The sequence below is a fragment of the Somniosus microcephalus genome, chromosome 29 (assembly GCF_052327205.1).
Source record: "Somniosus microcephalus isolate GS21.2 chromosome 29, FLI_Smic_1.0, whole genome shotgun sequence".
Taxonomy (NCBI): domain Eukaryota; kingdom Metazoa; phylum Chordata; class Chondrichthyes; order Squaliformes; family Somniosidae; genus Somniosus; species Somniosus microcephalus.
The window spans coordinates 18,761,253-18,776,896 of NC_141015.1; the positions used below are offsets into that span (position 1 = coordinate 18,761,253).

The 15,644-nt window shown below is 45.8% G+C and overlaps 1 protein-coding gene across 1 annotated transcript in view; it reads left to right on the top strand.

Annotated features, from left to right (window-relative positions):
• Nucleotides 1-15,644, top strand: part of LOC147098513 (transmembrane protein 150A-like) — a 180,888-nt gene that overhangs the window by 24,266 nt on the left and 140,978 nt on the right. The window contains exon 3 of the mRNA XM_085970309.1: nt 3,852-3,899. Coding sequence (XP_085826435.1) covers nt 3,852-3,899 — 48 coding nt within the window. The remainder of the gene's footprint in view (nt 1-3,851; nt 3,900-15,644) is intronic.

Consider the following 15,644-nt stretch of genomic DNA (forward strand, 5'->3'; position numbering starts at 1 on the left):
AATCACTCTCACCTCACCTCTGGAATTCAGCTCCTTTGTCCATGTTTGGACCAAGGCTGTAATGAGGTCGGGAGCCGAGTGGTCTTGGCGGAACCCAAACTGCGCATCATTGGCAACATTATAAGCCTCTTCCTTTGATCTAATACTATCTTTAACTTCTCTTGTTAGCCACGGTTGGACCACTTTTCCTGTGGTGTTTTTGTGCCTTAAAGGAATGTATATTTGTTGTAAATTATGTATTAATTCTTCAAATGCTAGCCATTGCTTCTCTACCGTCATACCTTTTAATGTAGTTTCCCAATCTACCTTAGCCAACTTGCCCCTCATACGTACGTAGTTTGCTTTGTTTAGACTTAAGACCCTAGTTTTGGATTTAACTAAATCACTTTCAAACTCAATATAAAATTCTATCAAATTATGGCCACTCTTCCCTAAAGGCCCCTTTACTAGAAGGTTATTAATTAACTCTTTCTCGTGCACAATACTAGATCTAAAAGAACCTGTTCCCTAGTTGGTTTCTCAACATACTGATCTAGAAAACTTTGTTGCATACACTCCATGAATTCGTCCTCCACACTATTACTGCAAATCTGGTTTGCCCAGTCTATATGTAGATTAAAGTCCCCCATGATCACTGTATTACCCTTGTTACATGTGCCTCTAATTTCCTGATTTATACTCTGCCCTACATTGCAGCTACTGTTTTGGGGCCTATAAACAACTCCTACCAATGTTTTCTGCCCCTTGCTGTTTCTTAGCTCCACCCAAACTGATTCTACTTCTTGATTCTGTCTTTATCCCATCCTTTATTATCAGCGCTACCCCTCCTCCTTTTCCATTTTGCCTATCTCTTCTAAAAGTTAAGTATCCTGGAATATTTAGTTCCCAACCTTGGCCACATTGCAACCATGTCTCCATAATGGCTATTAGATCAAACCTATTAATTTCTATCTGCACTATTAATTCATCTATTTTGTTGTGAATGCTTCGCACATTCAAATATAGTGCCTAATGCTCAAGAGGCTAGAATTAGAGGAGCGCAGATATCTGGGGGGGCTGGAGGAGTTTGTCGAGATAGGGAGAAGCAAGGCCATGGAGGGATTTGAAAATAAAGATGAGAATTTTAAAATCCAGGCGTTGCTTATCCGGGAGCCAATGTAGGTCAGCGAGCACAGGAGTGATGGGTGAACGGGACTTGGTGCGAGTTAGGACTCGGGCAGCCGGGTTTTGGATGAGCTCAAGTTTACGTAGGGTAGAATGTGGTTAAGAATCTCTTTGAAATGTGGCTTTTCCTAAGATGAACTGATGAGAAAATCGAGGCAGGGGATCTTGGAGCAAGATTTGTGTCTTAAATAGGAGTAATTTGGAGCAAAGAATTTCCCTTTGGGTTATATAGTCAGGTGCTGTATTGTTTGAGGGACCTGCTTCAGTTTGTCATCAGGCTGTGAGTTACACCTTCATCTTGGGGGGGGTGGGTGACGAACCTGCTCTCGAGAGCCGGGTCAGTCACATAAATATGCAAATGATGCTGCGTGCCTCAAATTTTAACAGAGTTTTAGATTTAGCACCTATGGGTCGGGTTTCCCAGGGTTCGGGAAACCCGGCAGCTGAAGTGACGTCAGAAAGGCCAAATCCAGCAGGTTTGTACCTTTCCAGCACTGCCTGTGAGCCAAGAGGAGCAGGAGTGCTTTCCCCCAGCCCCCTCAAGCAAACCTGCTTCCCTCCATACGATTGGCCTCCCCAGCCGCCCCCGACCTCCCCGCCGAACCACAATAGTTCAGCCCCCCTTCCTCTCCGCTCGCTGGCTGTGGCCTTCCAATGCAGGCCTTTCTGTCCGGCAGTGGACCTTCGCGTTACCTGCTTTTCCGGGTTTCTTGGCTGCTACAAACACCCCCACCCAGCACTCGCTCCCTGCCTTCCCGTAAATATCAGGGCCAAAATGTCCCCCCGAGTGAGTGAGATTGGGATAGAGGACAAGAGGTTTGAAATGTGCACTGGGCACCATCCAGAAATCACGCACAGCAGAGGCGGGCTCGTGTCACAGTGTCTCCCTCTCAAACCTTGCTGGTTGTCCTCATGTAATGGTCTTCGTTCGCGTCTGGATTTAAAATCTGCCGCATAGCCTATAACGCGGATGTGGTTAAGTATCTGTAGACTGCAATGAAAAGGTGATGTTTAAGCTGACAGCTGAGTCATTATCACAGGGAGCCAGCTGTAAGATGAACAGTTATTATTGCTGCCAAGCCTACAAGGAATTGAAAGCGCAAACTTGGAAAGTTATCACAGGTTTCACAAGCTGGTGTCACTTTCAATCATGGTACAGGAGTCAGACAGAAATAAAACATGCTTACATTTTTGTCCAAAGCTAACTTTATTTTCTTTGGCTTCATATCCAGCTTTCTAAAGATTTGTCTCCATTTGAAAAGCAGGTCACGCCGGAACAGGTGGTGACGGGTGATCTATAACTTACTAACTAAGGATTTCTTAACTCGTGAATTGCCAGGCAAGGCCTGGAATAGAAACAGAACTTGCATTAACTTAGTGCCTTTCATGTCCTCAGGACGTCCCAAAGTGCTTGACAATGAAGTACATTACAACAGTGACTACACTTCAAAAGTACTTCATTGGCTGCAAAGCGCTTTGGGACGTTCTGAGGTCGTGAAAGGCGCTCTATAAATGCAAGTTCTTCCTTTGTTTCTTTTACTTTTGAAGTGTAGTCATTGTTGTAATGTAGGCAAAGATGGCAGCCAATTTGCCATCAAGGTCCCACAGGGATTGATGGACGGCGCAGACACGATGGGCCGAAGGGCCTCTTTCTGTGCTGTAAAACTCTATGACTCTAAACAGCAATGAGATAAATGACAAGTTAATCTGTTTTAGTGATGTTGGTTGAGAGATGAATATTGGCCAGGACACTGGGGAAGAACTCCCCTGCTCTTCTTCAAATAGTGCCAGAGGCTCTTTTACATCCCCCCGAGAGGGCAGTTTAACATCTTATCTGAAAGATGGCACCTCTAATAATGCAGCACTCCTTCAGTACTGTGCAGAAGTCTCTACCTAGATTATATGCTCCAGGCCTACAGCAGGATTTGAACCTACAACCTTCTGACATTGAGGCAAACATGTTACCACTGAGCCAATCTGATATGGTGGTATCTGTAGGATACGAGGCTCGTCCCAGAACAGAACATTTTGTACAGAAGTGATTCTGATACGGCTGCAAGCTGAAGTTATACAATACAGATACTGATTCGGTTTTCCTGCTTAACTGAATTGCCGTAAAAACCAGTGTATAACTCAGTTTACAAATGGGTTCTCATAATTAAAACCCTACAAGCCACACCAGTGTGTATGTCACCCTTATTTTTATACGCGAAGGTGCAACTTGTACACAGTGAAACGATTCTCTCTGGTGGGGGAGTCTAGAATAAGGGGACATAACCTTAAAATTGGAGCCAGGCCATTCAAGGGGAACGTCAAGAAGCACTTCTTCACACAAAGGGTAGTGGAAATCAGGAACTTCCCCCTCCCCCAAAGAAGCTGTCGAGGCCGGGAGTCAAATTGATAGAGTTTTGTTAGCCATGGGTATTCAGGGTTACGGAACCAAGGTGGGTAGATGGAGTTAAGATACAGATCAGCCACGATCTAATTGAATGGCGGAATAGGCTCGAGGGGCTGAATGACCTACTCCTGTTCCAATGTGTATGGGCTGGCGGGAATATTCTATTTGCAGTCTCAACCGGCCCTCACCAGGTGTCCCTGAACTACTAATGACACCGAGAAGACCACAGTAGGAATTGCCTTGATTGACTGATCAGTTGACTGATTGACCTCTGATTTGTTTTGAACAGATATGCGGTGGCAGTGCGGAATCACCACGTTTGCCCTGTGGATAACTGGTACAGTACCCTGGCATTTACTTCTTTACAACAGAATGATTGGGAATCAGCACTGGCCCTTTTGCGCTTTCCTACTGTACATCTATCCTGCAGTATCCAACGAATCTGACATGCAACACCCACTCAATCTGCAGCATCCAATTAATGGCATTTTGTTAACATGTAATGTTGACGGGGTCTGGTCCCCTGGTCTCGTGTCAGTCAGTATCCTTCACTAGGTTTGAAAATGGAAGTTCATCATGGGGCCATCCCACAATTTTGTTTAGAAATTTACCTAAAGTGTCCACTAGGACTTCATTTACATGGCAAGACTAGAGAACAACAACAACAACTTGTATTTATATAGTGCCTTTAATGTAGTTAAAACATCCCAAGGCGCTTCACAGGAGTGTTATCAAACAAAATTTGACACCGAGCCTAATAAGGAGATATTAGGGCAGACTTGGTCAAAGAGGTAGGTTTTAAGGAGCCTCTCAAAGGAGGAAAGAGGGTTAGCGAGGCGGAGAGGTTCAGTGAGGGAATTCCAGAGCTTAGGGCTGGGATTGTTCTCCTTAGAACAGAAAAAGTTAAGGGGAGATTTAATGGAGGTGTTCAAAATTATGAGGGATTTCGATAGAGTAAATAGGGAGTAACTGTTTTCACTGGCAGAGAGTCGGTAACCAGAGGATACAGATTTAAGATAATTGGCAAAAGAACCAGAGGAGAGTTGAGGAGACATTTTTTTACACAGCGAGTTGTTATGATCTGGAATCAGGCGCTGCCTGGAAGGGTGGTGGAAGCAGATTCAATAGTAACTGTGATAAAAATGCTAACTTCCGGGAAGTTATGTCATCACTTCCTGTGAACTATGAACTATGAACTATGAACTGTGTACATACCTCACTTCCTGTAAATGTCACTTCCTGTTGGACTGGTATAAATACTGGTCTGTTCAGTATTGTAAGAGGCTTCTACCAGAGGCATGGTAAAGACCTCTCTTGTATATAGTGTGTTTATAAGTTACTTAAAGCTTACTTTAAAGTTACTTGATGGTCAGTCTCCTTTTCTTACATCAATTTAAGTAACTTAGTATTTACACTGACAAATACTAGACCTTCAGACAAACTCGGAAGTTAAGGATCCAGGGAACCACCCATCATGGATAAAATCCTTAGACCTATTCGTCTGGACTTGGACCCGAATACACCAGCAGCTGGCAGGGTATGGAAGCATTGGTATCGTACTTTTGAGAATTTTCTGGATGAATGTAAAGTGGATGCTCCTGCTAAATTGAAGATACTTGTCAATTATGTGACCCCAAAAGTGTTCGAATATGTTGATGAATGGGATAATTACGAAGAGGTGATTCGGGCACTTAAGAAACTGTATGCGAAGACCCCAAATGAGGTCTATGCTAGACATCTACTGGCCACAGCCCGACAAGGGCCAGGGGAATCAATTGACGAATTCCTGCAAGAACTTCGCAGGCTCAGCGTAGATTGTAACTTTCAGGCAGCCTCAGCTGAGCTGTACCGCCAAGAAATGATTCGTGATGCTTTCATCTGCGGGATTGCCTCTCCATTTATACGCCAGCGTCTACTAGAAAGTAAAACACTTGAGCTACAAAAAGCTTTTGACCTAGCTTGTTCACTGGATTTGGCAAAGAGAAATGCAGACCTCTATCAGCTGCCCAGATCTCGATCTGCTGCTGTAGCTGCAACCAGACAATTCAAGCGGTCTCAGGTGAACCCTATCATGGGGGAATCTAATTCTGATAATTCTGATGAAGAAGAGGAGGACGACCCCACTTTAGCAGCCTCTTGGCAATCTAGGAAGGAATGCTTCTTTTGTGGAGATGCTTTTCACCCTAGGAAAACCTGCCCTGCTCGCAATGCAATCTGCAGTTATTGCGGGAAAAAAGGACACTTTGCTAAAGTTTGCCTATCAAGGGCCTCTACGAGGGCCAATCCAGCTAAGGCCTACCGAGCTGCCCCAATTAGGGCCTATCAAGATGCTCCAGCTAGGACCTATCAAGCTTCCTCTCGAGCTCTCTCCCGAAGAAGCACACCGAGAGTTTTAGCCACTCTCTGTGCAACGACACCAATTACAGCTGCTTGCCCACAGAACCTGTCTCAGGCAGCCACAAAAATTTCAATTAAAGGGCATACCTTAGATGCCTTAATTGACTCAGGAAGTACTGATAGTTTCATTAAGGAACAGATTGTTGCGAAATTGAAACTACATGTCTTCCCATCGGACCAGGCAATTGCGATGGCCCAGTCATCACTTAATACCAGAATCTCCGGCTTTTGTGTTGTTGATATGACACTTCATGGTCGTATGTATCCCTCCACCCGACTTTCAGTGCTCAAAGACTTATGTAGTGATCTCCTCTTAGGGCTGGACTTCCAAAAACAGCATAAGAAACTCACCATTGAGTTTGGTGGATCCAAACCCGGACTTACTATTTCTAATATACCATCTAAATTACCATTTTGTGCATTATCAGCAGCTTCACTTGATGAACCCTCATTATTTGCCAGTATTCCGCCTCAATGCCAACCGATAATAACGAAATCGCGGCGCTTTAATCAGGGAGACCAATCTTTTATTGCGGCTGAAATCTCTCGACTTCTAGCAGAGGATATCATTGAACCATGTTCGTCGCCCTGGCGGGCTCAAGTCGTCATTGTCAAGAACCCTCTAAAACCTCACAAACAGCGACTATGCATCGATTATTCGCAAACCATCAATCAATATACCGACTTGGACGCCTACCCATTGCCACGCATTGATGATATGGTTAATAAACTGGCCGAATACAAAGTGTTCTCAACTTACGATTTAAAAAGTGCCTATCATCAGTTACCCTTGAAGGTCTCAGATAAGCAGTACACAGCCTTTGAGGCTAATGGACGGCTGTACCAATTTCGTCGCCTCCCATTCGGGGTTACTAATGGAGTGGCTGTCTTTCAAAGGGCAATGGATGGCCTGGTTAAGCAGGAAAACCTAAGGGACACTTTTCCCTATCTTGATAACATTACCATTGCAGGTCACGATCAACAGGAACACGACTCCAACCTCCAAAAATTTCGGGATGCCCTCCATCGCCGTAATTTGACCCTGAATGAATCCAAATCTGTTGAGTCGCAACCGACCATCAACATCCTTGGCTACTGCGTAGGCAATGGTATCATTAAGCCAGACCCAGAAAGACTTCGCCCGCTCCAAGAGCTCCCGTCACCTAAGAATCCGGCTTCTTTACGTCGGGCTCTCGGTCTGTTTGCATACTACGCTAAATGGATTCCTCATTTTTCGGACAAAATCCAACCCTTGCTGCATGCTAGATCATTTCCACTGGGAACAGCGGCTGTTGCAGCCTTTAACCTTCTCAAAAAACAGTTGGAGAAAGCGGCTCTTCACTCCATCGATGAGAATCTCCCTTTCGTGGTTGAATGTGATGCCTCGGAGGTGGCGATCTCGGCTACTCTGAATCAGGAAGGTCGTCCTGTAGCATTTATGTCCAGGACCTTACAAGGTGCCGAGCTACATTATCCTCCGGTTGAGAAAGAAGCCACAGCCATCATAGAGGCAGTACGGAAGTGGAACCATTTTCTAGCTCGCCAGCACTTTACATTGATCACGGACCAACGATCAGTCGCCTTCATGCTCGATAATCGAAAACGAACCAAAATTAAGAATAATAAAATACAACTTTGGAGGATGGAACTGGCCTCTTTTGGTTATACCATTCTCTATCGGCCTGGCAAGGAGAATGTGGCCCCGGACACCCTCACACGGGCATTCTGCTCCACTATGTCATCCTCCACTCTCATGGATGTCCACAATGGTTTGTGTCATCCTGGCGTTACGCGCATGCTACATTTCGTACGATCACGGAATCTCCCTTTTTCCACTGGAGATGTAAAGAAAATATGCTCAGAATGCCGGCTTTGTGCGGAATTAAAACCTCAGTTCTTCCGCCCCTCAGATGGTATACTCATACATGCAACCCAACCGATGCAACGACTTAGCATCGATTTTAAGGGCCCAGTGCCCTCTTCAACTCGGAACACATATTTGCTCACCATGATCGACGAATATTCACGTTTTCCGTTTGCCTTCCCCTGCTCCAATATGCTGGCGTCCACAGTAATCTGCTGCCTTGAGCAGGTATTTTCTCTCTGTGGCATGCCGGCTTATATTCACTCAGACCGGGGTCCATCCTTTATGTCAAGGGAACTCAAGGACTACCTCTCAGAACGGGGAATTGCTGCAAGCAAAACAACACCATACCATCCCATCGGAAATGGGCAGGTAGAGAGGTATAACGGTATCATCTGGAATTCCGTACGTCTCGCTTTAAGATCTCGGGGCCTACCAGACCAGCAATGGGAAACAGTGCTTCCGGATGCATTGCACTCTATACGGTCCCTGCTTTCTACAGCCACAAATACTACACCTCATGAGCGGTTCTTTGGATTCCAGCGTCGCTCATCTCATGGAACATCACTCCCGTCATGGCTAACTACTCCTGGACCTGTATTACTCCGAAGATACGTTCGGACGTCTAAAAATGACCCTCTTGTAGACGAGGTCGAACTAACCGATGCCAACCCCACCTATGCAAACATACGATATTCCGACGGCCGAGAATCTACCGTATCATTACGGGATCTGGCTCCCTGCCCACCAGGACCTAGTGGGACATCGGGTGATGGCATTTCACCAGGAAACTCTTGGGACCTATCGGGTACCCCTCTCCAGGATCCTGATCGGACACCAACTAGCTTGGTGCCGGCAGAACCCCGTGCTCAAGGTTGCGACCCTCCCAGTACCGTGCATGAAAGTACTGATCTGCCACAGACCAGCTCTGCACCTCCCTCTGAACAGAGGCAGTCCGACTTTGAACCTATTGGGGCTCGCACTCGAAGCCATGATCTCCCCGACCCTTCACAGGGCAATCCAGGCCACACAGACTCTGACCAATGGCCAACCGCATGTAAGCGGACCAGCGACCCTCTACGACGGGAATCCAAACGGGTACGACTCTTCCTTGTTCGGCGGCTGCGGACCAAAAGGTAGACCACAGCCTCCTAATCCTGCAGGAGGGAAGAATGTGATAAAAATGCTAACTTCCGGGAAGTTATGTCATCACTTCCTGTGAACTATGAACTATGAACTATGAACTGTGTACATACCTCACTTCCTGTAAATGTCACTTCCTGTTGGACTGGTATAAATACTGGTCTGTTCAGTATTGTAAGAGGCTTCTACCAGAGGCATGGTAAAGACCTCTCTTGTATATAGTGTGTTTATAAGTTACTTAAAGCTTACTTTAAAGTTACTTGATGGTCAGTCTCCTTTTCTTACATCAGTAACTTTCAAAGGGAATTAGTTATATACAGGAAACTCTCGATTTACCGGCACCTAAATAACCAGAAATCCCTATTAACCGGCAAAATTCAGGAGTAGGTTCAGGTAAGTTTTACTTCATATTAGTGGCCATTCCTGGATCTGTGGCTGTGTAACCGGGGTTCCTGCACCTGTTGCTAAGCAACAGGGACGCCTGGATCTTGTGGCCGGGGTTCCTGCACCTGTTGCTAAGCAACAGGGAAGCCTGGATCTGTTGCTGTGTACGGGGCTCTCGTACCTTTTACTATACCTCTCTGTAATCCGGACTTTTTGATAAACCAGCACCACGCTGGTCCCGTCGGTGCCGGATAAAAAAGAGTTTCCTGTACTTGAAAAGGAAACATTTGCAGGGCTATGGGGAAAGAGCGGGGGGGGTGAGACTAATTGGGTAGCTCTTTCAAAGAGCCAGCACAGGCAGACGAACTGAATGGCCTCGTTCTGTGCTGCATGATTCATATGATTCTATATGCCGTTGCTTTCAGGAGCATTTGCGGAGTGGGTTGCTTTTCGTTGGATTGGCACTTTAGCCCAGGGCTGTCCAAACTGTTGCCGAGGGCCACATGCAGGTCCCTGACTTCCTGTTACTGGTCAGCCGTAACTTCACCGGTGATGTGCCATCAATAACTCAAAGACAAGGAGTTTAAAGGATTCAACTAAAGGCTTTTAATCACTAAGAACATTGCACGTCATTCCACATCGGGTTCGTCTGATAGAATGACTCATACAGCTCTTGAGACCTTTATATGACAAAAGACAGGGGCGTAGCCAATACACACAATAGGAAAAAGGGGGCGGTACACAATACAAAGCAGGTAAAACACAGGGGTTGATGAAGGCATATATTTCATCACAACCGGAACTGCGACAGAAATGTTATGGCCGGAAATAGGGATTGTGTCGCACTTCTGGCTGAGGAAATTCAGTACTGATTTTGTGTCCCTCCATCACGATTAATGCTTCTAGTTCTCCAATCCTGTTTTCAATCTTTTGTGCATTCACTTACGTACCACTCAATCCCGACTGCAAACTTTTGGCAATTTCTTTTTAATTTCTTCTTCTTCGGATCTGTTGTTTACTAGTTTCCCATGTTTCTCTTTTTCCTCTCCTACAACCTTTGGTCCTTTAACCTTCCTTTCCACTTCCTCATTTCCCCCCCCCCCCACTGCCATATTAGTCTAAACTTCCCACTGCACTGGACATTGGACTAGGCCCTGTTCACTACGGGCCATATCTGTCCTGGACCTGGTCCCAATGCCCTGGAATCTGAAATCTTCCCTCCTACACCATCTCTCCAGCCAGGCATTTACCTCTGTTATGTTGTTATTCCTACACTGACCAGCATGCATGAGCTACCCTTGAATTACTACCCTTGAGGTCCTATTGTTTAACCTATCTCTTAATTTCCGGATTTCAAACCTATCTAATTCTAAGTCATTGATTCCAACATGGACCATGGCTTCTGACTGTTTCCCACCCGACTGCAAAATCTACTGCACCCATTCCATTATATCCCCTACCCTGGCACATAGGAGGCAATACATAATTCTGGATTCTCAGAATTTGTCTAGTAGCATCTGGCTAGTCCTCTGACATTGGAATTCCCCATTACTACTGTGTTTCTTGACCTTGGTACTGTGGTTTTGCTCGGGGTTACCCTCCTCTGACTTTTTGTCATTGTCACAGATGTTCAATATCTGAATTCCTATTTGTCAATTCAACACTCTCGAGGGATCCCTGCCCTGCCTCTTGTCTCCTCTTCCTAGCCTCATGCGTGGAGTTCCATTTCCCTCCCTCACTAACTCTGGATTGCGGTTGCCACGAACCCCTCAGCTTCCTCTTTGAATAACCTTGAGCTGGAGCAGAGACACATGTCCAGTATGTGTGGTCATCCCGACACACACAACATCTAGGACCTCCCACATTGCACATGCACCACACATCGCAGGCTTCATCTGTCCTTCCCATACTAAAATAAACTGTTTTCTCTTAAACATTCAATAAAGCGAAACAAACCTTAGTGCTTTAACCAGTGAAATATAACGTTAGATCAACTCCACACTCCCCTGGCCCTGAATGGATTAGTATATGGATAAATCTAGTGATTTGTTTAAGAATTGTTTAACTTTTATATGTTTATTGTGTTATATAAATATAAATTTTAGGGCTATGCAGTGGAGTGAGAAACCATTATGACCTTCAAAGGAGCCTGACATTTGCTTTTTTACGATTTGATTGGCGGTGATTTCTGATTATTCATTGGTTGTGTTTCAGTGAATGGAATTTTTTTTTAAATTAGTGCTTTCTATTTGATTGTTTAATTTTTAGTTGATGGAACATTTGAGTAAATCAGAATGTTTCATCTAAAAGATGGTGGGTTTTTTTGTCAATCAACCATTTCAGCCAATCAGCACTTTCTGCCCAATGACACCTGATCAATCCCAGATGCTGATCTTTACATTCTGCAGATTGACAGATTATTTCTTCTTAATTTTGTAGTGATCAAGGTGCCAGAGCTGGGGAATTGAACACTTTTAACACACGGTACCACCATCAGACAATCAATCAATCCATTCATTCATTCTTTCTTTCTCTCTCTCTTTCCCTTTCTCTCTCTCTCTCTTTCTTTCTCTCTCTCTCTCTTTCCCTCTCTCTCTCTCTCTCTTTCCCCCTCTCTCTCTTTCTCTCTCTCTCTCTCTTTCTTTCTCTCTCTCTCTCTCTCTTTCTTTCTCTCTCTCTCTCTCTTTCTCTTTCCCCCTCTCTCTCTTTCTCTCTCTCTCTCTCTCTTTCTTTCTCTCTCTCTCGCTCTTTCTTTCTCTCTCTCTCTCTCTCTTTCCCTTTCTCTCTTTCCCTTTCTCTCTCTCTTTCCCTCTCTTTCTCTCTCTCTCTCTCTCTCTTTCCCTTTCTCTCTCTCTCTCTTTCCCTTTCTCTCTCTCTTTCCCTTTCTCTCTCTCTTTCCCTTTCTCTCTCTCTCTCTCCCCTTTCTCTCTCTCGCTCTCTCTCTCTCTTTCCCTTTCTCTCTCTCTCTCTTTCCCTTTCTCTCTCTCTCTCTTTCCCTTTCTTTCTCTCTCTCTTTTTCCCTTTCTTTCTCTCTCTCTCTCTTTCCCTTTCTCTCTCTCTCTCTTTCCCTTTCTCTCTCTTTCCCTTTCTCTCTCTCTCTTTCCCTTTCTCTCTCTCTCTCTTTCCCTTTCTCTCTCTCTCTCGCTCTCTTTCCCATTCTCTCTCTCTCTCTCTCTCTCTTTCCCATTCTCTCTCTCTCTCTGTCTTTCCGTTTCTTATCCTACACAGGTTTAGAGAAAGCAGCAGCCACAGTGCGTCCTTGGCAGCTGATTAGTTACTGGTAAATATCTCCCACTAAAAAAGAAACAAAGCCATCACAATAAATCCAAGGAACTGTGCAATCCTTCACAATACTGACGCACTAGTTTGGATGCTACTCTGAGCACTAGTTAGCTTTAGTGTGCTTGCAAAGAGATAACTGCCTTTAACCTGAAGCAGCTTTGAGGGCTCGCTGTCACTGACCTGGATTAGAAAGCATGGCTGGGAGCCAGCTACCTGGGTGGTTTCAGCCCCGTTGAGTAGACAGAGGAGTGCGGCCATCCAGTCAATCGCTCACTGGGAGACGGCTGCTCTTCAGCCGTAATGTTTCCTTTATGACTTAGGGATATGAGCAGAGGGGTCAAGCGTGCTTTAAAAGTTAAACCTGGAACTGTTTACTTCAGCATAGAATTTATTAGGAAACCAGTGCGTTCTGAATGAAGTCTGGGTCAACCAGACTGTATCATGAATGGAATCTGCACTCTGCGGTCTGAAATCTGAAATGGTACATCCCACATAGACTGTATCTAAAAGGAGCAAGGTTTGTGCAATCTGTAATTGTGCAGATCATTTCTATTTGGTTTCTGTGAAATATTATTTGGCTATAAAAGAAAGACTTGCATTTATTTTGCGCCTTTCACGTCCCAAAGCGCTTTACAACCAATAAAGTACTTTTTAAAGTGTAGTCACTGTTGTAATGTAGGAAACGCGGCAGCCAGTTTGTGCTCAGCAAGCTCCCACAAACGCCAATGTAATAATGACTGGATAATCTGTTTTTAGTGATGTTGATTGAGGGATAAATATTGGCCAGGACACCAGGGATAACTCCCCTGCTCTTCTTCAAAATAATGGCATGGGATCTTTTACGCCCCCCTGAGAGAGCAGACGGGGCCTCGGTTTAATGTCTCATCAGAAAGACGACACCTCCGACAGTGCAGCACTCCCGCAATCCTGCACTGGAGTGTCAGCCTAGATTTTTGTGCTCAAGTCTCTGGAGTGGGACTTGAACCCACAACCTTCTGACTCAGTGAGCGTGTTCTTGATACTTATGGTATTGCGCAGCCAAATGAACATACCCCTAACATCATGTCTCACCAGCGCTGTGCGATGCACTAATAGGGGCCGATAGTGAGATGCTCTGCTTCCATATTTTTGATGACCACTGTGCACGGGACATCCATATATACAGACACTGCTGTGTGCCCATTGCACACTTAGAATACATGGTGCGGAATTCTCTGGTGGGAAGTACCTGTCACCCTGCGGGCTGGCATACCGGGTGTGTGCTTGGCTCTGGGTTAGAGTTCTGTACCTGGAGTGTGTAGACAGTGGGTTTGGAGGATGCTGTCTAACATATGGATATTGTGCATTGGAGGGATCAGCCTTTGACGTGTTCACAATGGGCTGGGGGGGATTCGGCTGGGATGTGTACACAGTGGAGCTCTTTATCTGGGATGTATACAAGGTGTGTTGGAGATCAGTCCGCACAGATTAGATTAGCCGACAAACTCTGGCAGTCTGCTCACCATTTGTGGACTGCTGTGAGAATTGCAGTGTCCTGACTTCACATCAACCCTGGTGAAAATGTAACTTCCTCACACAACTGATGTTAGTTTCTGGTGTAATGTTAAACTTTCTTCTGTTTTCTTTACCTAGGAGGAATAATAATAAGGATTTGATGAAAGCCACGTCAAAAAGTCTAACTTGAAATTCTCGACACAATAACTTTATTCCACAGGACATTTGATTGGCTTTCAGGCTGGTTAGTTGTCCAAGTTGCAAAGACAACAGTCGCCTCTCTGTGTGACATGACCACAGGTCAACACTGCACTCAGAAAAGAAGTTATACAAAAATAGAAAAATTAATGTTAAATTAGTAAGTTAGGAATTTATTTTTCTAAGGAGTACAATGCACGTACACTGTGACCAGAAAATAGACTCAGGGTGTTAAGTCTTGTCATATATTTTGATACCTTTTTTCCCCAACTCATCAGAGTCTCCAGTTGTCCCCTAAATTTCGGGACTGTTCCCAATGGTTCTGCGTTCCAAAGGGCACCTTTATCTTCCATTACGGAGGCCAGTACGTGTGAGATGGCGGCACCGGTGTTCCTGAGCCAATCCAAGTATCATGGAAAATTCTGCACTAACACTTGAAGGGCCGAGCTCTGATCACCAGGAGAAAAAACAAGATGAACAGTTTTGGATATAAAAGACGGAGATGATTGGGGGGAGGCAATGTTATAAGCTTCACACAGTCTTTGAGCTGTTTTCAAAATGTTCACTTGTTATTTTTTGCTCCTTTTGAGTTTCCCCAATGTGGATATGAAGGCCTAGAAATTTGTTGGCGGTCTGCGCGCACACATTCTGCACTGCCATTTTGGTAAAGGCAGTAAAGGAGGCGACCAGGACCAGCGCCAGAAACATCTCCTGGCATGAGCCTGGAGCCTGTCTGAGGGCCAGTTTGGAAAATTGGTCTTCCCTGAACGCAGCAGGCGCTGGTCTACATGCGGCCTGACTAGTGATCCTTATAGGGACCGCAGGAGGCCAACACCAAAAAGGTGAGTTTATTAAGAATTACTTATCTGAATGTGGAGCAATGAAGAAAATGGAGCGCTCCTCCCGGTCTCATGCAGTACTGGAGACTGTTACCGAACCCTCCCTCTCCTCCCCCCTCCCTCTCCCCTCCCCCGTCCCCCTGCTCTCCCTCCCCCTCCCTCTCCCCCCTCCCTCTCCTCCTCCCCCCACACTCTCCTCTCCTCCTCCCCCTCCCTCCTCCCCCTCTCCACTCCACCCTCCACTCTCCTCCCGCACCTCCCTCCCCCTCCTCCTCCCCCCTCCCTCTCCTCACTCCCTCCCCCTCCTCTCCTCTCCCCTCCCTCTCCCCTCCCTCTCCTCTCCTCCCCCTCCCCCTCCAGCTCCCTCTCCTCTCCCCCTCCGCTCCCTCTCCGCTCCCCTCTCCTCTCCCCCTCCCCTCCCTCCATCTCCCCTCCCCCCTCCCTCTCATCTCCCCCTCCCCTCCCTCTCATCTCCCCTCCC